This window comes from Myzus persicae, unplaced genomic scaffold (assembly GCF_001856785.1).
Source record: "Myzus persicae strain clone G006 unplaced genomic scaffold, MPER_G0061.0, whole genome shotgun sequence".
NCBI lineage: Eukaryota > Metazoa > Arthropoda > Insecta > Hemiptera > Aphididae > Myzus > Myzus persicae.
Window position 1 is genome coordinate 113,350 of NW_019102665.1, and position 24,483 is coordinate 137,832.

The window sequence follows — 24,483 nt, forward strand, 5'->3', positions numbered from 1 at the left end:
GTATTCTAACGTATTGGGCGCCCGCATATTATTATTCTCTATTACGTATTTGTTCATAAACTTTATAATCTTGTATAATATATATACCGTACGGTCAACGGCGGGAGTATTGTTGTATTTTTAAAAACAGTATTATTTTATCATTCGTGTGAGTAACCCCTCCCGCTCCTGTTCTCAACATAATTCGCGAGTCGTTGCCGATAACCACCGTAATCGTAGGATCGGCAACGGCGAAAACAATTACATTATCTTACCATCAGAAAGTTACACTATCCAAAACATTTACCTATAAGCTATATTTTATCTCTATCCATAGCCCTTAATTTCATTTATTGCAAATTTAAGAATTTTTTGTAGAACATACACAAGTAACAATAATATTTTTTGTTTATCATAGGATTGCTATTGGTTACAAGAAACTAAATAGTTATTATCTTGAGTAAAAAAAAAAATTATTAGTGTTATTATCCTAACACATAAAAATTACGCATACAACGAGTTTACGTGCAATGCACTCCAAAACTACTCAACAGATTTTGATAAGATTATACTCAGGGTGTGTTTGTCCAAATTAAAATATAAGTCGTTATTTCGATGAGTGGCCGTTAATTCGTGTCATTTAAGAAAGGATTTTGAGATGTAAGGTGGACATTTTTGTTTATAAGTTGTTGTTTTTTGTTACAGCTTACGGATTGTAATACTGTAACAGTGATAGGAAAAATTTGTATTTATGGCCATTATTGGTTAGTGGTTACTCGAGCAGATTAAGTAAAAGCATGCATTAAATCGTCGCTTTTATGGTCTCGAATTATATCTTTAAACAAATGTGAGAGTTGAAAATGTATATTTTTAGCTTATATATATGTAGGTACCTATTCAAAAACTAACATAACCTAACCGATTTTATGAACATTTCAAATCGTTCTTATAGAAATTAAGACAACGCAAAGAGTATATAATTTGACATACGTTCGATTTGTATATCATATCAAATGCTATTTCCAATCCAATTGGTATTTTTTACGAACAACGAAGTGTAAAGGATCAGCTGGTGATTAAATTAAATTTTATTTTGTATTTGGTCATATCATCAAAATGAGAGTGCAAACCACAACCGCTAATACTAAACTATTAACCTATATACACTTATTACAAAGAGTATTTCTAAAGCTAATGTTTCATAATTTTGTTGTTGAATTTAATCATTAAAAATGTTTACAATTTTATTTTATTAAGTTTATACTAGGCATGAAGAAAAAACTAGCAATTAGTTATTAGGTACCGATTTTTAAAATTCGTTCACCTATGCAAAGCTAAAAATGCTAGAAAAACATAGCCATTATGATTGCATACAATTTTAGGCCTATACTTCACATGACTTCTGTATAGTGGGTATGTTAAAAATCATCAATGGTGATTAAGATGGGGTAAATCCGCGGGGATTCGTCTCGAACACAAATTTTGAATCATATTAGATAGAGTTGGTATTTTTAACGGTCAACGAAGTGCACGAGATCAGTAAATAGCTAATAAAATAATAACATTACAAAATATAATACTCTACTTATGTTTATTTAATTTGAATGTACTCCTTTAATGTGCAGTTTTTAATATTTTAAATCAATAATCAATTATTTTGAGTTGTTTTATTTTTAAAGTTAATTTTAAAATCATTGCTAACTTGATGATAACTCCAAACATTTTTTTGATGTCAGTACAAGTTAATATTATTTCTGATTTTACTTAATATTCATTATTGACGGTTTGTAGTAGATATAATAGATAGATACTTAGTAATAAGTTATAAAAATGATATTAGTTCTATGTACCCACTTAGTATTTATTTTATATTATTTAAATTATAAAATATGAATATCGGCGTGATGACGAAAACTATATTAACTTTTATGCTCAATAATCGGATAAACTGGACGACCATACCGACAAACAATTATGGTAGGTAATTATATAGTTAGGTACTTAGAATAGCATTAAAAAAATACTATATGCAGTAAATGTGCCGGCTTGTGTGAAAATGTGGCTTTACAAAATGATAAACATTTTTATTCACAATCAAAAATTGTATAAAAATTAAAAATTAAAATTACTTACTAACAAAGAAAAAATGGTCACATATTATTACGCAGAACCGGAAGAAAACTTGAAAGAACCCAACAACCGCCAGAGGCTGTCCAAATGATAATAATAATTAAAATGAATATTTAATGTTAATAGCAGTTATTTGTAACATAGGTAGTAAAATATAACCTACAAGCTGAATTACTCGGCTTCGCCCGTGTGTAGTTTTTGCTTTCTCTAAATGAAATTCTTAAATCAACACACATTGTTGTATTTTAAAGAAGAAAAAAATGTATTTTACTTAATTTTGAGTGTTGCTCGCTTATCGAGAAGAGTGTTATTATTTTTCGATTACGCAATTTATAGCATTGAGCTATTCGCGGTATAAAGATTAAGTGATCGGTGTTTTCCATACAACTCCCATCGTAATATTAAATCTATATTATATTAATTTATAGTTTATGATTTCGGCAAGTGTTTATTTACGACGGAGTGCCTAAACAATTATAATTTTTATGACGAATAAAATTAAATTGTGAATAATAGATGACTCGTGGGAGTAATTACTACAACCTTGTGAAAAAAAATTGGAAAATGTTTAAATAGCATCGTCACAAAATTGAAACATAAAAAAGGCTTGTTCTTTTATATATAATACAAGCATCATTCAGTTTCTTGATTTTAATTGATGTTGTTGTTTTAAATCCATATATTGCCGTTTCCACATTGTTTTTTACTCTTTTGTTCAAAATATTTTGAAAGTTTTTACTTTTGACCTCCTCCCTCCTCTCACAGAGTACCTTCCGACTAGATCTTTGAACATAAAATGTTAAGTCTATGAAAAAATAAAATAATATTTTTCTTTTTAGATTTTTGGTTTCAGTAATAATAACTTATGAACAATTTATAGATCTTTAGCTACAAAATAATATGCAACATTTTGTTAAAAACTTTAAACGCTTATTAAAAAGAGTTACCGCAATATTCGTATACTGCAATAAGATTAAAACTTAATCTCTCTTAAATATTTCTTATAGAAATTTAAAAATAATGGATGTAATGTTTCTAAATCAAAATCTGAGCTATTAGTTTTGAATTATGTAATTATGTGTACTAACGATAATAATATTATGTATGGTAATACTATGGTAATGAGTTATTAAGTAGCAATAGTATCAATAAAAATCTATACATATAAAAATGGAGCCAAAAATATAATATAACAATTCATCAAGTGAGAACGGCTGGGCCGATTTGCCTCAAACTTTTTTTTAATTGTTCGTAATTGCCTGGAGGGGTGCGTTAAGATTGCGTATGATACTATTGCGTATGGACCTTTTTCATTATTACGATTGCGTACATTCTACCTACCCAAACTTAGTGCAACGTTTCCGTTGTTCAAAATCATGAAAATTTGTAAAACAACTTATTTTAGAAAATGATTGCTTATATTTGATACTTATTTAACACTTAACAAAAATTATTCTAAAAATTAGAAATTAAATATACGTAGATAGGTGCTGTTAAAGAGAAAAATTGGAGTGAGCATGATTGAAAAATACCTTCATTAAAAAGAAAGTTCGATTGTTGAGGAAAAGCAAAACACCCTTTTTCAACACAGCCATTTCGTTTACCGCCACTTTTGAGATTTTCCTTAAAATAATATGCAGACTACGGTACCCTGGCAGACCAACGTCTAGGACCAAGGAGACGACTGTACATAAGGTTTTTATATTTTTAATAGTTCATATTATTTCTTATTTTACTAAATACCTATCTGTTTTTGACGATTTCGGATTTGTACGTAGTAGGCAATAATATTATGCGTAATAGAGGCACTTCGTAATAATAATTATAAAAATTATATGTACCTACATTGTAATAGTATTTTGTATTGGTATAAGTCTTATATGGGTACTTATTACTGATATTATTTACGTACGATTATAAATAAAAATAACTTTGAAGCCTAATCAACTAGCGGGCACACTGGGCGACCATATATTAATATATTATATGCACCGACTGACCATTATCGTATGTGGTCAGAGTTGTATTTAAAAAAAGACGAATATCAATATGGTCTGTGTGTCGGCTTGTGTGAAAAATTTGTCTTCGTAAAACTGCAACTTGGTACCTGCAAACTGCTATTGGTGTTTAGATCTATTATTCATGTTTAACGTGCGTAATGCGTGGAGTGATGAATGTTATATAATAATACACTTGTGCACTTTTTATTTGAGTTAAAGTTTCGACAAGTTATAATACGTTATCCGTAGGAGTTTTATTTCATTTTTTTTAACATTTATATTTGTTTTTTTTTTTTATATACATATCTTTGGTGATGTCTGTTGCAACCTCTTCAAAATTAACACCAATTAAGCCACTGACTGTAGTATAAGTATTCAACAGTGAATGTAGTGAATATTCAATATACATAGGCAGTGAGTCACATTAAATCGACTATTTTCATCGAAGGAACGTATCTTTCTGTTACAGAAAACTAGAAGGATAAAGAATGAAGAAAACTAGGTACTTGGAGATCATACAGTATTATAATACCTATACTTACTTAATACTCATACGACGTAACTAATAATAGTGTTTGGCGCATAGTGTCGTATAACACTAATCGTAACTCGTAATGCGATTATTGTCATTGCTTCGTTGTATACTGGAAATAGGTCAAGTGAGATGCCCATTAGACACATTAAACAATTATAATTATTATACCCTCCGTTACTACACCGCAGTTCAATATTTACCTATATACCTACACATTTGTTGTTATGACTTTTATCGGGCATCTGTTATAAATTATAATGTAAACACGATCGTGAACAATTAATCAATCGGAATGTTTCGATATCGTATCTTCCAATTATACGCAAGGCGAATCGACATTATTATTATAAAATAATAATATATATTCACTGCAATCACTAATGGGAACAAATAACTTCAGTAGGTACACTGTTCGCCGTGGTCGATTTAAAATACGAAAGACCCAACTACAACGAAACAGTGGTGATGCGTTCATTTGAACTTCCACTTCGGAATAAAATTAGTTTTGTACTTGAACGATTTCCGCCTGTATAAATTGTGTTTCGATATTAATTATAATACAATATCGAGTGTACGACAGATGTAATAAAAATGAACGATGTCATTGAACTTTGTATAAATAAATTTAAAAAAAAACTCTTTTTGCATACAGTTGAACAATATTATTTTTATAATTTGGTTATTCGTCATATTTTTAAATATTTTAATTAATCATGCTCAGAAAAATTATAATATTATTTTAAATTTTGAGTGGAATTTATTATTATTTATTGATTTTACAATGAAGACATACACACTTTTTATAATAGAAAAGAGTATTAAGTAGATATTGAAATAAGCACCCATAGCCGTCGTAGACTTTTGATACCCCTAAAAACTACTTTATTAAAAAAAAATCAAACTAAATGGAATTGAAATAAGTATTGCCAAATTACGGACAATAAGTGCGGTTAATTTTGTAACTAGTTACAGTTTGAATCGTTTTGAATAAGAATTCAATAATTATAATAGAATAGTAGGTAGGTACAAATACTTGCAAAATGTACGAATTTTATTTAAATTTTAAGACAACAAAAAAATTTGTTTAAATATTGACAATATTATAATGGTATACATGAAATTAGCTGTATTCAAATATCATTTAGTATAGGATTACAAATATTAGCTAGAGAAGCTAGTAGATAGGTACACTGAACGCAAATATTTTGTAAATATTTGTTTTTTGCTACTCCAAAATTTTAGTGATGCCCATAAGTAAACCCATTCGAACAGGCGATTTTCGTTCAAACGTTAGTTTTATTCTGAGAAATTAACAATAATTTTGTTTATAAATACAGAACTACAACAGGTACCTATGATGTCATCTAATGTTACAACAACTACCTCTATATGTATTATTTCATACACATTGTTTATATGTAAAAATTCAATTGGAATTTATACCAATAAATTAATTTAAATTAGAATGAAATATATTATTTTAAGTACCTGTAGGTAACATTTTTGTTTTTCGTTATAATCGTAATGTTGATTGGCTTAGTTCTCTTCCCAAATTGGGCTTATGCAGTTATCTCGTCGGATTGGAGGCGTAAAATATAAAACAAAATATTTAGTCATCGCGACTAGGCGAAATTAACAAAATGAGGACAGTTTTTCGGACTTTGTTATAATCATGTTAACGTACTAATCAGAACAAACAAATAATATTCACCATAATGAATTAACCACAGCGAAAAAAGCAGACATGAGTGCGTGTACGTAGAACGTATCGGCCAAATTATATTTTATAGTCAATATTCTTAATCAAAAATTAATGTTTAATTTTAATACTTGAAGTTTGAAAATGTAATACATGATTAATCATATAAGTATTTTCCATTATAGAAACTTAAAAACAAGTTAAGAATATAGCGCCACAAACATTTCTTAGGACCGATTAAAGTTCACATTTTGATTTTGACAAGTTGAAATAGGTTTCATCTCATCTACTATGTTATTGAATATCAAATCAGTTACCTGTTATGTAAATAATGTATGTTAACATAATATTAAAATATAACACAAATAATATCATAAATATTTTTTATTTTCTTATCAATATTATTAATTAAACTGCATTTTTACTTTTCTTACTTAAATCTGTAGTATTATTCGCATGAACTTTAAGTTAAGTGACTTAATTATGGATGCAACTACACGCTACTCAGCATTCATAGAAGACCACTAAAAAATTATGATGTTGTTAGGTATGTGTCGTAAGTTTTTACAAATTAGAATAATGTAGATGTTACATTTTCTACCATATTAAAATAATTATTAAAAAAATCTATTAAATATTTAAATAATCATACAATTATCAAGCATTTGTCATACAGGTAAATTTCCAAATATATTTGTATTCTTAAATTTTGAGTACACCATACTTGTCTGTACTAAAATAAATTAATATAATGCTCTTTGTTATTAATGTAAGATTATTGCATTAGGTATTACTTATTTATTATTTAAATTTGTTTGTTTGGTTTTATTTATTGTACTCTTTATCATAAAGGTTCATTCAAACAGATTTTTCTAAAAGTTTTAAAATTCTTATGACATTGGTTACTAACTGTCATAATAACACATTAACACCCGAAGAAAACCAAGAAAATAGACCTAACGTTAAAATGTTTGAATTATTACACAATATCAAAATATGCAATTATAACTAGGTAAACAAAATACATTCAATAAAAATAATGAATTTTTTTAATATTAACTGATAATAAATTATGAGTATTTTTTTTTTTTGCCGGTAATCACCACATGGGAGCCAAACTATTTTCTCATTACTTAGCCCCCTAAATAAATTATAAATGTATATTATTATATAAGTGTATTATAACCTGGATTCATTTTTACTTATAGGTGGGTACGAAATATCAATTGTTTATTCAAATTCAATTTTATACTACAATTAATAACCAATGTATATTAAGAGAACGTGATACCTGCATGTGTTGTCTCTGTCTTACAAGTGCGTAACATAGCAAATTTTACTCACAGCTGAACACGTGTAGCTCCGTTAGTTTAAAAATTAGTGAGAATCGACCTCTTATAAAATCTAAAGGTAATATTATTATCTAGGCAACCTCATAGGTTTTTTATTATATTTTAATTTCTAACGCGAGTTATGAGTATTTTAAAATTGTAAATTTTTTATACATCTTAAAATACTTATAACTCGCGTTAAAATAAAAATATAATAAAAAGCCTATGAGGTTGCCTAGATAATAATCTTAAATTTAGATTTTATAAGAGGTCAATTCACTTTAATTTTTAAATTAAAGGAGCTAAACGTGATCTGCTAAGTGTACAATTTGCTATGTTACGCACTTGTAAGACGGAGACAACACATGCGGATATCACGTCCTCTTAACCATTATGAAGGTCAGTACTCAATTATTGTGACGCACATCTCGACTGGTAGACGTTAACCCGAATTTTCGAAATTTTGATACAACATTCCCAACTAATTCCGTGAGTCTCTCCCATGGATTATACTAAAAGTATTTTGCTCTGAGCTACACCTCTGCAGGCGTTCCTGGGTATAACGTAATTAGTAGTTAAATTGGAAGCAGTTTGGTATAATTGTTGACTTTTGTTTGCAATGCACCGTAGCAATAAGTTTAGTAGGTAAGTACATTTTGTCTTTGTGATCCTACTACATTCAAATGGAGATCTGTAACTTTGTAAACACAACTTAAATCTCCTTTGTTTAGACCAACAACTTCTTGCAGAACTTGTTTTCCAATATATGTTTGATTCGGTAAGACAAAACCACTATCCAATAAATGATTTCTAACTAGTTTTAAGAGATGTGGAACGTCAGCAAACATGTAAATTTGTTTTCCAGAAACAGGATGCTCAAAGGAAGTTTTCGTTGGTGTGATTCCAAGACATTTCCAAAGTCTAATATTTGTAGGCCCCATGTCACTAACAATGGCTACTACCTCAAAACCACAGTCATTTAGCTGAGTTATAACTTCAAACAACAACTCTTGAGTCATTGGAGAATCGTAATCATAATATAACGGTTGCTTCCATTTAGCAAATAGTCCTTTAAAGTTAAACAATTTAATTATATTGTACACAATTTTTATGTTTATTGAGTTATTATGATTATCATTACACACCTCTAGCAACCATGACCTGAACACACTTAAATGGACCCAAAACTTCTTCTATTTTTTTGTCAAAACACAATTTTTGTGATACATAAGTTTCATCAAATGAAATCACTGTAACTTTGTCCATTTCTGTCAGAGATTTCCCTATATTTTTTAAAAGCATAAGGACATCTTTCAATATGCCTTTGTCCGTTATAAATTTACCTGCCCATTGTCTTAATGTCGACAAACCTACAATAATTTTAAATGTATTAACAAATGGATTTCTTCCTTATAATTATATTTGATTGTATTATATTTTTGATAATGCTATTGTTAATAATAATAAATACTTATTCCTTATAAATATATTTGAATGTATTATATATGTTAATACTATGATGTAAATATGTAATAAATAAGTAAATACTAAATAGTAAGTAAATATTCATCAAGTATTCATCTTTAAAACTTTATCATTAATATATTTTAAAAATGAACATTTAAGAATTTGGAATACCTGGTAATGGAAACTCCAATTTATCCCTAAGATATCTATAGGCTTTTGGTGATATACTTCTTAGTGTAATAGCCGATGAAATATCTTCTGGTTCCCATTTTCCAACTTTCTTTTTTTTATGAAGAATCATTGTGATTTGCTGTGGTGAAAACATATTGGATATGGCGCTTTTAAATTTATTTTCAAACCTGCAGGCTTCTAAGTCAATCCAATTGTTTTGTTCAAAAACTAATTGTTGTAATTCAGCGTTTTTTCTTACAAGTTCTTCATTTTGTAATTTAATGATTTCTAACTCATTTTTTAATCTAAACATTATAAAATAAAAATGTTTTCCTCATACTTCATTCAATAATTACATTTATTAAATGTTGACTATTGTTTTAAGTATTCTAATAGAATTATCTTTAATATTTTATGCTGCTCTTATAATCATTTAAATTTTTAAGTAAGTAGGTAGGTGTTAAAAAAAAAAATTCAAATATTTTTTTTCTGCATAAATATCAAATGTTTATTAAAACAGACATAATGATAAATCAATATACATAAAATATTAACTACTACAGACAAAAGCATAGAATAATTTAACAGATAGGAAAATCAATACATATAAAATATTAATTAAAATACATAAAATTAAGAATTATTTAACACATAAAATAATTTAAGATAAGAAATAAAATAGATTCAATGAAGAGATGATCCTTGAGTGTCATTTGACAAAAAAAAAAACATTTTTATGTTAATGTTAATAGGTAAAAGTATATAAGTTATATATATATTGAGATGCTAATTAACTTTTTTAAGGTTATTACTTATTTTTAACAGGAATCGGTGAAGAGTTTTCATCCGATAAAACACATATTCCTTTGTTGGAAGAACTTTCTTCACAAGTGACCTCAAATAAGTTTCTTTTGCAAGTTATGCCAGAATCCTCGGTTGATAATATTTCTAAATCACTACGACCTGGAGATGGTGCTACTTTAAAAATTCCACTTGGAGTACTAATTTCAATAATTTCCATTCCAACTGTTGGAGAAGAGTATTCACACCCATATTTACTAAAAATGAATTTAAATTCAAATTATATTCTTGATATTTCGGAGAATATATTATTACCTCAATGGAATAGCATCAGTTTTCAATCTTCTACTACATTTAGGCGTACTAATACCTTCAAAACAAAGTGGCTTTGGTTCTAAATGTTGTGGACCAAAGTGTAATGAACATACCACAGCTATAGTAGGTACATTTCAAACAGAATATTTTAAACAAAAATAATTTATATTTATATAATTTATATAAATAACTTACCTGATAATATGTAACAGTATTTAAATAAATAAACTATGAACATATTAAAATCAACTAATATACTTACCATTTAAACTATTCTGTGTACTTACCTTTATCAAAATTAACATACTGTATAGATGATCCCTATTTTATTTGATGCAACCATTTTTTCCGAAATTCTACGTTTTTTGGAAATTTATGTAAATGTATATTTTTTGGTTTTATGAGGTTTTTCTACTTACTACCACTCATACAGCCCTCAAAAACGCAAACAGGCATTGTTGATAAATATGTAAAAAACAAATTCAGAATAAAAATCGAATAGTTAAATCACAGAATAAATCAAATTTCATTTAATATTCTGTATAGTAAATATTTCTACAAACAATTTTTGGTAAAAACGAGATAATCGATTACCATTTACCGCCAAAAGTTTGAATTCACGATAATATGTGAACCAATGAGAAGTGGCGAAAGATCAGCGCCATATTTGCGCAACAAAAGACTGATATACGACTATTGACATCATACCTAGTTTATTATATCATGATTAAGACAATATCATGTATTCATGTAGACTCTTATTATTAAAAAAAGAAAAACATAGTGAAATCAGTCAAAAATCTATCTCGCCTTATAATTAGAAAGCAAGTGAATTTAGAAAGTTTTCATTATACACAGGAATTATTCTACTTCACTCAGTTATGCCTTAGATAGTTTATAATAATTTCTTATACCTTCATGACATTGTATCAATGATAATATTTTTGAGCCTCAATCATAATCATTAATTATCAACATTTGATAAATTCTTATTAAATGATTTTGTTAGGGAATTTGGATATTTCTATGGGAATCACTTTAAATCTCATAACATACATAGACTTATACTTGTACATGATGATTTTGAGAAGTTTCGTTGTTTTAATCTAATTAGCTGTTTAATATTTGAAAAAAAATACATAGATCAACTTAAAAAAATTATTCGCAAGCATCAAAAATCCCTCAAACAGGCTGTAAGGAGTTCTCATGAACAAAGCATAGAAGTGTTGAATAGTTATAAAAATACCAAAAATATAAATTATGAATCACAATTTGAAATGCCACACAAAGAAGGTCCATTAGTTAATGAGACAAAATCACATCCACAGTTTAAATTTTTAGTTAAAGGAAAAACCAGAAGGATGCTGATTCATATGTTGATGCAAATATTAATGGAGTATTATATATTGTTGAATACCTATCTTTAAAATGCTACACAAAATTGAGATGACAATTGACAATTCATACTATTTAAATTACTTTTATTACATTAAAAACAAACACAAAAATACGAGACACAAACAAACATACAGGCCTTGCTGGAGGATCTGCACTGCCTTTCTTTCGCTGTATTTGAGTGCTTAAATATAATTTTACAATAGGTTATTTTTACAATAGTATTACAAATACAATACAGTCATTATTTATAATATTTAATTTAACTTTTGTGCGTACCAAAAATGTTGGCATATACAATAGTATTATTAAGATTGTAAATGTGTGTCATAACAAGCAACTAAATACAGAGGAATACAACCTTGAAATACATGATCATTTTTTTAAACATTCACTAAATAGTTTTACATAAGGAAATTACAAAGTTAATACATTTCTAAAAAAAATTCTGTACGAAACGTACTAAACATATTATTTCAACTCCTGATGAAGGGTTTACAGAAGCTCTGCCATTTATACATTTTAATGATTAGTATTATATAATGTTATTTTGAAAATACATAGTTCAGTAGTAATATTGTCTTAGTTATAAATTTCTGTAATTTTCAAGATTTTTAAATTATACTGTAAGAGCTAATTAAAAGAGTTCCTATCGAATTATTTCATTGTATATGCATGTAGTATATATGTGTGTGTGTGTATGTGTGTGTGTACATAACTAAATATTTTTAAGATTTGTTTATTGTTTCGGAATGATAAACCTAAATATTTAAATCAAACAAGTTCATTATTCATATTTTTAAATTGTTAAAATTGTTTTACCAATTAAAAAATCGACATAGGAACATATTGAATTTAGTAGAAATTAAATCTATCCTACGTGCTTCCTTAGATGTACTCTCAGATTACTTAAAGTTCTGAACAAATAGTCACATTCGTAACAAGTATATGGCTTCTCTTCCGTGTGCGATAATTTATGTGCTTTCAGATGAGAGCTTTGAGAGAAGGATTTGTCACATTCGTCACAGGTGTATGGCTTCTCTCCCGTGTGGGTTCTCTGATGTACTTTCAGATGTGAGCCTCGAAAGAAGGATTTGTCACATTCGTCACAGGTGTATGGCTTCTCTCCCGTGTGGGTTCTCTGATGTACTTTCAGATGTGAGCCTCGAAAGAAGGATTTGTCACATTCGTCACAGGTGTATGGCTTCTCTCCCGTGTGGGTTCTCTGATGTACTTTCAGATGTGAGCCTCGAAAGAAGGATTTGTCACATTCGTCACAGGTGTATGGCTTCTCTCCCGTGTGGGTTCTCTGATGTACTTTCAGATTTGAGCGTTGAGAGAAGGATTTGTCACATACTTCACACAGGTATGACTTCTCTCCCGTGTGTAACAATTTATGTGCTTTCAGATGAGAGCTTTGAGAGTAGGATTTGTCACATTCGTCACAAGTGTATGGCTTCTCCTCTCCCGTGTGCGTAAGCTTGTGATTTATCAGTATCCGTTTCCATCTGAACGATTTGTCGCATTCGTCACAAGTATATGGCTTCTCTCCCGTGTGCAATAATTTATGTGCTTTCAGAGAAGAGCTTTGAGAGAAGGATTTGTCGCATTCGTCACAGGTGTATGGCTTCTCTCCCGTGTGCGTTCTCAGATGTACTTTCAGATGTGAGCGTGCAGAGAAGGATTTGTCACATTCGTCACAAGTATATGGCTTCTCTCCCGTGTGCAATAATTTATGTGCTTTCAGAGAAGAGCTTTGAGAGAAGGATTTGTCACATTCGTCACACTTGTATGGCTTCTCTCCAGTGTGGAACAATTTATGTAATTTCAGATAAGAGCCTTGAGAGAAGGATCTGTCACATTCGCCACAAGTGTATGGCTTCTCTCCTGTGTGCGTAAGCTTGTGGTTTATCAGTAACCGTTTCCACCAGAACGATTTGTCGCATTCGTCACAAGTATATGGCTTCTCTCCCGTGTGGAATAATTTATGTGCTTTCAGAGGAGAGCTTTGGGAGAAGGATTTGTCACATTCGTCACAGGTGTATGGCTTCTCTCCCGTGTGCGTTCTCAGATGTACTTTCAGATTTGAGCGTGCAGAGAAGGATTTGTCACATACGTCACACGAGTATGGCTTTTCTCCCGTGTGCAATAATTTATGTGCTTTCAGATGAGAGCTTTGAGAAAATGATTTGTCACATTCGTCACATGTGTATGACTTCTCTTTCCCGTGTGCGTTCTCCGATGACATATCGCACACACGCTTACTCTCTTTCTCGTTCATTTAATGCTGTTAACTCTGACTCAAACTTCACCACCGTGGCACCGTCACCTTTTTTCGGGACCTGCTAAATAATAGATATACTGGTTAATATGTGATCAAAGTTTGGCTTAATTGTTTTATGTAATAGCCAAATTACGTTTTATTCGGCTGCTATAGGCTATTCTAGTAATCTGTGTAAATTTGGTTGAAATTGATTGATATAATCAGGTTTTTAAGCCAGCAATTTTTGTATTGTTTTCAAATTACTTAAATAATAAATTATTAAGTCAAACATTTTAATAGTTAACTTTAACTGTTATATCAGACTAACCACTTTTATAGGACAAGCTTTCTTATAAGTAAATGGTATACATTGTAAACAGAACTACATAAAATACTTAAATACAATTTTTTTTGTTCTAATTTGGACAAAATTAGTTATTTTAGCAAAAAATAATAATTTTGTAGTAATTTCAAAACATTGTCTTAGGTTACTTGAAATTTGTTATATTATAGTATATTATAATATACAGAATTACATTTTCAAATGCAATGTTTCCAGAAAATAGTTATATACAACTACATATTACTGATATTGAAATAAATTAACTAATGATCGGCATTTAAATTTTGTAATTTAATATATTTATTAGATTCTGTACATTTGTAATAAATAAGAACAATTTTAAATATAAGTGATACCATTGTTAATTATTTTTTTTATTATTGACAGATATATAGCATGTTCCAATTTTCTTGTGGCAACCGATTTCAGCATGATATATTTAAATTAAAGAATAATGCCCAATGTGAAAACCTTTTTTAGACTTAATAACCTAAAAAAAAATAGTCAATTAATGATATTAATTAGACTATTAAAACATATTATTAAGTACCCAATTCCATACTAAAAGTTATTACTTGGAACATGTTTCAACGATTGAAACGAATGTGGTAGGGTAACTATTTTTTCCTAATTTTTTAAGACTTGCGTATAATATCGGAAGTATTGAGAAGGTTACACTTGGATAAATATCAAATTCATATGTCAGAAATTTTAGGTACTTTTGGTCACTGAATACATATTGTATTTTTTTAAATTTAGATACCTTATTGCTCTATACCTAGATTGTTTATATTTACGAAAAAAGTTAGATAATAGATTGTATAATATAAGAAGAATTCAAGAATAACATTTTTGTTTTAATTGATTTAAAAATTATAATAAATAAGCTACCTGTATTAGTTTGTTTTTATAATTTGTAAAATTTACTAAATAATAACTAATAAAACCATAACAAATATTAAATTAACATAAATTATATGATGCTTATACCTACATAATCGAGTGCCCAGGGTCCGGATTATAACCATGGACCATTATCCTTTGCACAAAATGTGTAATAACTTTAAAACTGCTCGTTCAAATTTTGATTTCAATACATCAAAATTCATAAAAAGAATTATCTGCTAAATGATTTACAGTAAAAAGTGCGGTTCTCATTTGAAAAACAAAAGTTCAAATCACAACAGGACACTCCTTAAGAGGTACAAAAGATCTCAAGAATTTGAAAATATAGTCTTGGAGGATATTTAAGGATTCCAAAAATCAGATTTTGAATAATTTCATTATTAAAAAAAAGGGTGGTAAGCACATTTATTGGATCACTATGTATAACTTGATTCTAATAAATGTTTTGTTAGTGTTTTGAACAATTTGTAAGTACCTATATTGATAAAACTTTTTAAAGACTTGCAGTTTTAGTTTACAAGGTGATTTACACAAAACCAACTATTTTAAACCACTGAGCATATTAATAGTTTAACCTAATTTGTATGTAATTTATTTGAACATTTGTCTCATACAATAATATGATAAATATAGTGAAATAGTAAATACATAATTCATTATTCAATGAAAATCACTTGAAACCTCTAGTACAAAAAATGTTCTCTAAGTTTAAATTGTGAAGTATGTTTTAATTAGGCATTTACTAAACTGCTAGCTTTCATAACCTATATATTTATTGATACCTATCTTAGATATAATCAAAGTATGTATCTTATATAGGTACTATAGATTATTTTATGAAAAAAAAGAATGATCTTTCGAAAATAATGAATTTGCTTTCAAATTTAGTTTACCACACGTATTTTGATTGCTCTCTAATATTAATATACTAACATTTACATTTAGTTCATCGCTTATTTGTCTTTATAGGTATCAGTTAATGTTGATCCTTATATATCAAGATAGTACACATTTCAAAAATCTGTACATTTATGTGCTTCTAAATAAGTTACGAAATTAGGAACAAAAATGGAAATAAAAAAGTTTTCAATTCCGGACTAAAACCTAACCCTATTCACCACTCTGTATATATTGCTATAATCTTTACTGATGCAATTGACATATTTAAAATACCTACTTGATTATGTTTGATGCCATGTCATGACTGGGACTTAGATGTTTTTATAATTATATTAAAAACTTATAATATAAAACTTTATTTTGCTCATTGTACAATTTTTACCTATTAGAGTAAAAAAATATCATAAAAATGTAGTTTAAAAATTAAATTGCTTACACAAATGTAATGCATTTTACTAATGCTGTATAAACATTGTGTGACTCTCATGTGATGGTGGCTTTGAACTCTATGACACAAATAACAATCCCTTCTATCTACCTATCATTCTTTTTTTTTTTTTGTTCCAAGACTTTAGAGCAATAGGTACAACTATTCAAAAAAAAAAAAATTGATAATACAAATAATAATAAAATACATTTTTCAATAAATTCAGTCAAAATTGTATAGTTATATTGTATACATATTTCCTCATATTCTTATGTATAATTGTTTGTGCTTATAGCTTTTAAGTCCCTAAGTCTAACTATAAACTTTAAAAACTTGTAATTAATCTAACAACATTCAAGTCCTAGTTATTATAATTAACCATTGGGTTGATCATATCTTTATGTTGTGCAACGGTGATGTTCTTTCAAAATCTGTTTGAATATGCATCATTATTCATTTGCCATTATGTTGAACGAGAAGTTTAATCATACAAGTTTTTGAAATCAATGTTGTCATTTTGCAGTGTTTAGAAATGGTTCAACTAATATTAAGTTAATTTAAACAAAATATGAAAGTAGGTATATTATTAATTATTACTTATTATTTAAATTAAAAAATATATTTAGGTACCTAACCTATTTATATTCATTTTAAATAGTTGTATGCTATATAATATAATTTACACAACGGTTTGGTTACACTTTAGATACATTATAAGTAATAAATATTGTGTATAATTATTGAGTAAATAAAAACCTTTCTAGTAATAGCGTTGGTCATAGATAATACAATATAAAATATACAAAATATTATCTGATAGACTTTTTTTTTTTACTGTCAATACAATAATGTAATTTTACCTGCATAATATAAAATTAAATTAAGACACACGTTTTATTACTACAATAAATTGATAGTGAGATAGAGTTAAGATTCTTAAGGTTGTACAACAATGGATCGGTGTGTAACAGAAGCGAAAACGTACATTATTATTATTATTATTCATTGATGACATTTTACAAAATAAATACAAAATTCAATTGAAAATAGCTTCTTTAACTATTGACCCATAATTATGATTAATAAATCAAAGTGCACTAAAAAATAAATCCTGTTTGAGTTTTAAGAGTTACCCTTAAAATCTCCCCTTTTTAATTATTAATATCAAATTAGTTAAGATTATATGATTCAGCTAAGAGGTTTTCACATAGGTCATTTTTTCCTAATCTTATTATATCATGCTAAAATCGGCTGTCTCGTGAAATTCTTAACACCTGCTATATATTAAACCATATTTAAATGGCCATTTAACAAGCTTCGGTAGAATTCTGAATAATTTTTAAATACTTTCTTTCAAAGTATTTAATACAGTATTTTGAATAATTTTTACAAGTATTTAAAATATAGTATTTCCTAATTTTTTAACTTACAATCAGGTTTTCTAAATGATCTTCTTATTTGTCTGTATAAATTGCATTTAAGTGTACTCAAATAATGTTTAATAAAATATGAACTATTATCTTTGTTATCAAAATAAACTAAAAAAAACATTCTTAAAGTAATTGGAATACTTTTAATGAAATATTCCAAATACTTATTATAATATTATAATCAGTAAGACGCATTGGCTTTATAATATAATAGTGACATTATTATTCAAAATAAATTTAATTTTTATTGGGATGTGGTTGTTTGGGCGAGTAGGTCTATAGCAATATTTGCAAGCAAATTAACTGTCTGTTTGGGTGAAAAATCATTTATTTTTTCCATTGTGCACGATCCTACATGGACTTTTATGCGAACGACATTATTAGCTATATTATAATATTACCATAGTAATATTAATTTAGAGATGGATCTAATTATAAAAAAACCGAACGTTTTCATCATACGTCGAACACGAACCATACAATTTAGTGTGATGTTGAACTTGAACCAATAATTTTGATTAATACCCAACTGAAACCAAACCTATGTTTTGAATTAAATGTTGAATTAAATTTTAGTTTTTTGTCTAACCTGAGTAACAAATTTAATTCAAATCTTATCGGCTATAATATATATTATGTGAAGGTTTTATTTTTTTTTTTTTTAATGGTTTCCATATACTTACGAAAATTACAAAAGTATTATCCGGTGATGCATCTACGTTAGAAGGTACTCCAGAAGATTTGACAACCAATGATTTGTTTCATTATAAATACGCACTATTGAACCATTCAATCCTAGCTGGTGGTTGTTGCCTTGACTCTATCCAAAAGACTTCGATTAAAATAATTGTGAAATTAATAAATGGATATTTTATTTTTAAGCAGGTGTACTTATACTCCATCCAGCGAAATATCACGCCGCGCGCCCACCAAATCTGGTTCCGACACGCGACACCCTGCCATGGCGACCCGGTTTCGAAGGCCGGGTGGAGAGGAGGGATACACAGAACTGCGACGTTCTCTCACTGGATATAGTATAGTTGGTTTATTGTTACTAGAATGTAATACAATAAAAATATAATATCAGTTATTACTATCAAGTTTAATATGTAATGGGGTAATAATAATAACAAATAAACAAGTACACATTTACATACCGACGCACAGGCCTTAAGCCTGCTCGACAATTTAAAACCTCGTGGCCTCAAAGCCCAAATGGCAAAGAATACACGGTTGTACTCTGTACGTCACTAGCGGTGAATAATGCATCGATGACACAAATGCCCACGTCACTATTCGACAGAATAAGAACACACCACTTATATTACGACGAAAAAATGTTAGAAGTAAAGATGCATCGTACGCATCGGCCATTAAGACTGTTTTGCCGATAAACGGGGCGGTTCAATTATAAACAACGGGTTCAGATAAACTAAATAATGTACCGCTCGCGTTACGCATGCGCAATATGTTATCGAGCGCATAACCTAGATATCAGATAACATTGATTATCAGTAATTTAAGCGGCAAATAAAATTTTGAATTAATAAGGTAATATTATATTGTATTCAAAACTTACGAACTAATACCCAGATTATATTTCAAGCTATCTTAATGATATTATTTTGTTTGGGGGAACCAGTAAAACACATTTTATCTAAAATACACATGACATGGGAATTTATTTATGTTCTATTTCCAACATATTGATTGTAACAAGGTGAAAATTTCTGGATATTCATTGATGACTAGTGACTACGATATACTAAAATCTGGTCTGCATTAATTAGTGTACAACTTTCTTTGTACCGCTATATATTTTCTCTTGTAATTTGTAATAAATCCTTCTCAACAAAATACTCACTCGAGAGATATAAAAAAAATTTCAATAAGGTAGAAAATATTATTACATTTTTCAAAATGTAGTAGTAGCATTGATCTTAATTTTAAGAAAACTACTGATTGATCATTTAAATTCTGAGCATGGAATGTCGATCAATAAGGAAACTTTAAGACTTAATAATATCATAGATATTTATTAAGTTTTTTCACTAAAATAATATTTTTGACATACTTTTATTTGTATGTTATCATTTCAAATATTCAAATTATTCAATAAAATGTTTTAAATTGAAAATTATTATTTATAGAATTTTATAACTAGAAAATGAAGCACGAATTAGAAAATAAATTTTAATATGTACTTAAAACAGATAAAGAAAATTGTAAATACGGTACTAAAAGTTATTATGAAAGTGGTCGTTCAGGTGCATACGAAGAGAAATATAAAAAGAAAGATATAGAAAATCTTAAGGAAAACCAAAAATTAACTATAATTGGGCAATTCATACAATATTATTAGAGCCTTTCGATTAAGACGAGTATATTGCAACAGTTTATAGGAAATATTATGGAGTTACAACTAATGGACTTCAACATTTAGATATACTCATCAACAACAAAATGGAAATTGCACCAAAAATTTCAAAATATTTCAAATTTCACAAAATATATGATTCAACGGACATTAAATTCAGGGCTCAGTGTTTTGAAGAAATTAGTTTCAAATACCTATAGGGTCTATTTTGATAATGGCAATGTATTTTGGGAATGCAATTCAGTTAGTTTCATTCTGAAGCAGTAGGTACTCTTTAGATCTTATATCGATATGATTTCTATGACTACAGCAGCTACATTCAAAATGAGTGAACTGTTATATTGGAACATAGTACGTAGTTTTATTAGAGTAATATGATATGTATACTGGGCGTACGTGACTACGGGAACGGACGCTCGAGCAGGAATCTGCTTATCCAGCAATTCCTACCCTGGTCGTTGCACAGAGGGCTCCATGGTCACGGCCGCCCAGTCAGTCGTAGAGTTATACGCACTCAGGCAGAACCTCATTTGTTATACAGAAAATCTATGTAATAAGTCTAGAGTAATTAAGCATTTAAGATACAGTATATTGTAGTTTTCGTAATAATAAACACTTCTTTTAGTAATTTAATAAGCGCCTTTGCGTATATTCTTTCAAAATACGTCCTTGCTCTCTTCACTAAGAATAACAACGTGCCGGTACACATCATTTGGTGGCAGCGGAAGTCAACAATTTTATTGCGAAATAAAATGTTGAAGAACCTACGTGTACTACCGATTTTCTTTACGGATAGAGCAACGGACATTCGGCAAAGCATCAAGTAATTACAATAAGAAACTCCAAAGCATCTTAGAATCAAAACGAAGAATTTACAGAGCATCAAGATTTTCAAGTCCGTATATTCGTATATTATACAATACGACGTACGAACGTCGCATACAAAATCAAAAAATCTAGAAACGTCAGCACCAACAACGACAACGCCGCCGTCGCAGAAGCCGAGAGCCGCCCAACTACGAACGTAACCGACGACGGTCGTGTCTACACGACACACCAGCTACACCGATCGTGTGCGGAGTGCCAAGGACGCGAGCTCCACCACCACCGTGATACATCGAAGAAGACGCCGCCGCAATAATCATATCACAGCTGTTGTCACCGCGTATCAATCATAACAAGTAACAACCGAAAACCACAACAACAATGTTACTATATATTATAGCACGTATGTTCCGCTAGCAATATTTGAAATTTTTCAAAAAAAAAAATGGCGGGCAATTTTGTTTTGCTAACTTCTCCAACTTAAAATCGAGAATATAACATAAAATGGGATGTAGGTATATTTTGAAATTCTAGCTTCTAAAAGTTTATTTACTCAAATATTAAGGGGGTAAATGTTGAGTTCAAAATTTGATATTTTTCAACAAAAAAAAATGGCGGGCAATTTTGTTTTGCTAACTTCTCCAACTTAAAATCGAGACGCGGCTTTTTTTAAAACAGAAATTTGATCTAGAGGTGTCACTGCATTGAACCTCAAAGATTTCAAGACGATACAACCCATATTAAAGGTTGTACTGGTTTTACTTAGGTTTGTGTTATTAGCTCAAATATAATACGTGTTAGAGTGGATTGATCTATTATTTTATAGGTTTTAATATTTTATTCTTATATGCTTATCGATTTACATTAATAAATAATGAGCTACACGCCTACTAAAATAAGTGTGAAAAAAAGTTCAAGACATTTATTATTTGATACGTTACACAGACGTATCCCACAAGAAGACGCCTTGGTAATACGAAAAATAGTATAATTTGTTTTCTAACTTATTGCTACTACGATTTCGGGCGAAATAATGGTCGTACGTACTTCGACCATAGAGGTTTTTTGAATCCTTATACGCCAAATAATCAGATTCTAGAATTTAGAAGTGATCAAACGAAAAAAAAAATCTAAAAAACACGTAAATACGTAATTTTCTAAGTACAAAAAAAAACCCTAAAAATCTTAACTCCCGAACCAAAAGTCGGATAACCTCGATCTCGGTGCCAATCGTTCAGGCGTAAAGTGCTCTATAAAGTCCCACTACAAAAACGGAGTGGAGCGCCCAAAATCTAAGTGTACGTAGCACTTCGTGCTGAAAAACACGAAAAACGCAGATTTAAAAATTTTTGAACCCCCAAAAGACGGAGAAAAGCTGCTCGCTCAGTCTCGACACAAGACGCCGAATTTGATCAGCGACCTCCAAACTATACAAATCTCGAGTTTCAGAAACGTCGTATAAAAACTGAACCTTTCCCAAAATACACCAAGGGGGGGGGAAGGGATTTCGGGGACCCCCGATTCCGGGAGTACGTTTTAGAAGGGCCTAAACCGAAAGTTTGGTAACTTAAAAGTATAATACGTATAATACGTGGACGTCATCTACATTCTACATCTTATGGATTTATTGAACTTTAAAAACTATTAGGTACATATTTATACGTTAGTTGGTAATTACGCCAGCAACACGCCACAATCTATGTCAGTAGTTTTCCCAGAAGTAGTTACCTATTCATATAATCACATCGATACTAAATCTATTTAAGAGTGTTAAACGTGACCAATGTCCAATTGTTTATATAATTGATGAACTTAAAATTTCAATCATCAAAGTTTAAGATTTATACGTCTCGAAAATGATTATAACTAATTGTATTTTGTTATAATACTATAATATGAGTATATGACATGTCTTTAAATTTACTAACGCTGGGCAATATAGGTATAAACGCAGAGTAAATTAGTAAATGACAGATGTATGTTATAATATGAGGTGTGCACTATATTCAGAACTCTTGTGGTCGTCTGTTTATAGATAAGATTAATCTCACACAGGAGAACGCGAGATGGTGAAATCTCAAGTTTATCGATAGAGAATTTTATGGAGATTCCATTTAAATGGTCAGTGTAACGAAGTTTTTAGTAGTTAAATAGATAGCTTACAAAAATCATAAAAAAACCAAAAATTCATAAAATTTTCTCTTTATCAATTAATCTTAGATTGTAAATTATGATAACGAATAATAAATTAGTGTAACCACGTTTCAATAGTTGAGGTTATGTTCAACTCATTTGTTAAATTGTAAATAATAATATTATTTATAAATATTTTTAAATTTATTAATTTTTTTTACTTTTTAAGTGGGTTTTGTTTAATTTTAAACAAAATATAAATGATTGTAGGTATTTTAAAAAAAATGTCTAAGTCCGGCCGTCCGCAGTTTCGGGTGCCGCGCGATGTACCGGCTAGGCACCGTGTTCCCGCGAGCTCCTGACAATTTTCCGAGAGGAGTCGACGCTATCTGATTATATATTCGGAATCTCCAGTATGTTTTATTCAAAATCTTTAGAATGAATGTGTTAAGCCCGCCAGCAATAAGTTCACAAAACATTAAGAGGACACTGTCTACATTCTACAAAATATTTTTTGTCATAGGTAGCTACTATCTACACTACTACACCAGTACCTATGCATTGCCATTTGGCTCCGTCTTAGTGTCCTACAAACGGATAACATAGCAAATTGTAATTTCTAAATAATCCATTTAACTCTGTTTTATTTTATGTTTGAGTGAATTAACGTATTATTAAATTTATTGTTGATTTATTATTCCAGTCTTTCTAAGTCCTCATTATTATTTATTATAGCAATATAGCCTATACCTAATAATATATTAAAACTTGACTTAATTTAAATGCATTTTGAATCTAGTAGAAATGAACTAATGTACATTAATTGTACCTATGATTTAAATGCGTTTAGCAAAAAATAAAAAATAAACCAATTACTATATTATAGTAAGCACCTATTGCAAATAAGATAAAAAATAAAATTACATGATAATATTATGAAACCATTTTAGTTTACCGTCATTATAAAATATTTTGAATTCAATTTTGAAAATTATTAAAAATCATGATGATTAAGTAAGTATTGAAGGGAAATTTTAATATAACTAAGTAAAGATG

General features: G+C 29.1%; 1 protein-coding gene across 4 annotated transcripts; it reads right to left on the reverse strand.

The window, feature by feature from the left end:
- Positions 1–12,409: 12,409 nt before the first annotated feature.
- LOC111032912 (zinc finger protein 271-like) lies at positions 12,410–19,509 on the reverse strand. Of its 4 annotated transcripts, none has more exons than XM_022313394.1 (4): positions 19,250–19,509; positions 18,984–19,146; positions 18,776–18,912; positions 12,410–14,165 (listed from the first exon to the last, which is right to left on the reverse strand). In XM_022313394.1, exon 4 carries the CDS (start codon positions 14,102–14,104, stop codon positions 12,695–12,697), a length of 1,410 nt encoding a protein of 469 aa, XP_022169086.1. In that variant the 5' UTR covers positions 14,105–14,165; positions 18,776–18,912; positions 18,984–19,146; positions 19,250–19,509; the 3' UTR covers positions 12,410–12,694. The 4 variants fall into 4 exon arrangements, with proteins under 4 accessions (XP_022169086.1, XP_022169085.1, XP_022169084.1 ...); XM_022313393.1 differs by having other exon boundaries at positions 18,776–18,924; XM_022313392.1 differs by having other exon boundaries at positions 18,776–19,146.
- Positions 19,510–24,483: the final 4,974 nt, after the last annotated feature.

Bases quoted from the DNA above. Each gene is read 5' to 3' on its own strand.
- LOC111032912 (XM_022313394.1), bottom strand. From the start codon at position 14,104: ATGAACGAGAAAGAGAGTAAGCGTGTGTGCGATATGTCATCGGAGAAC.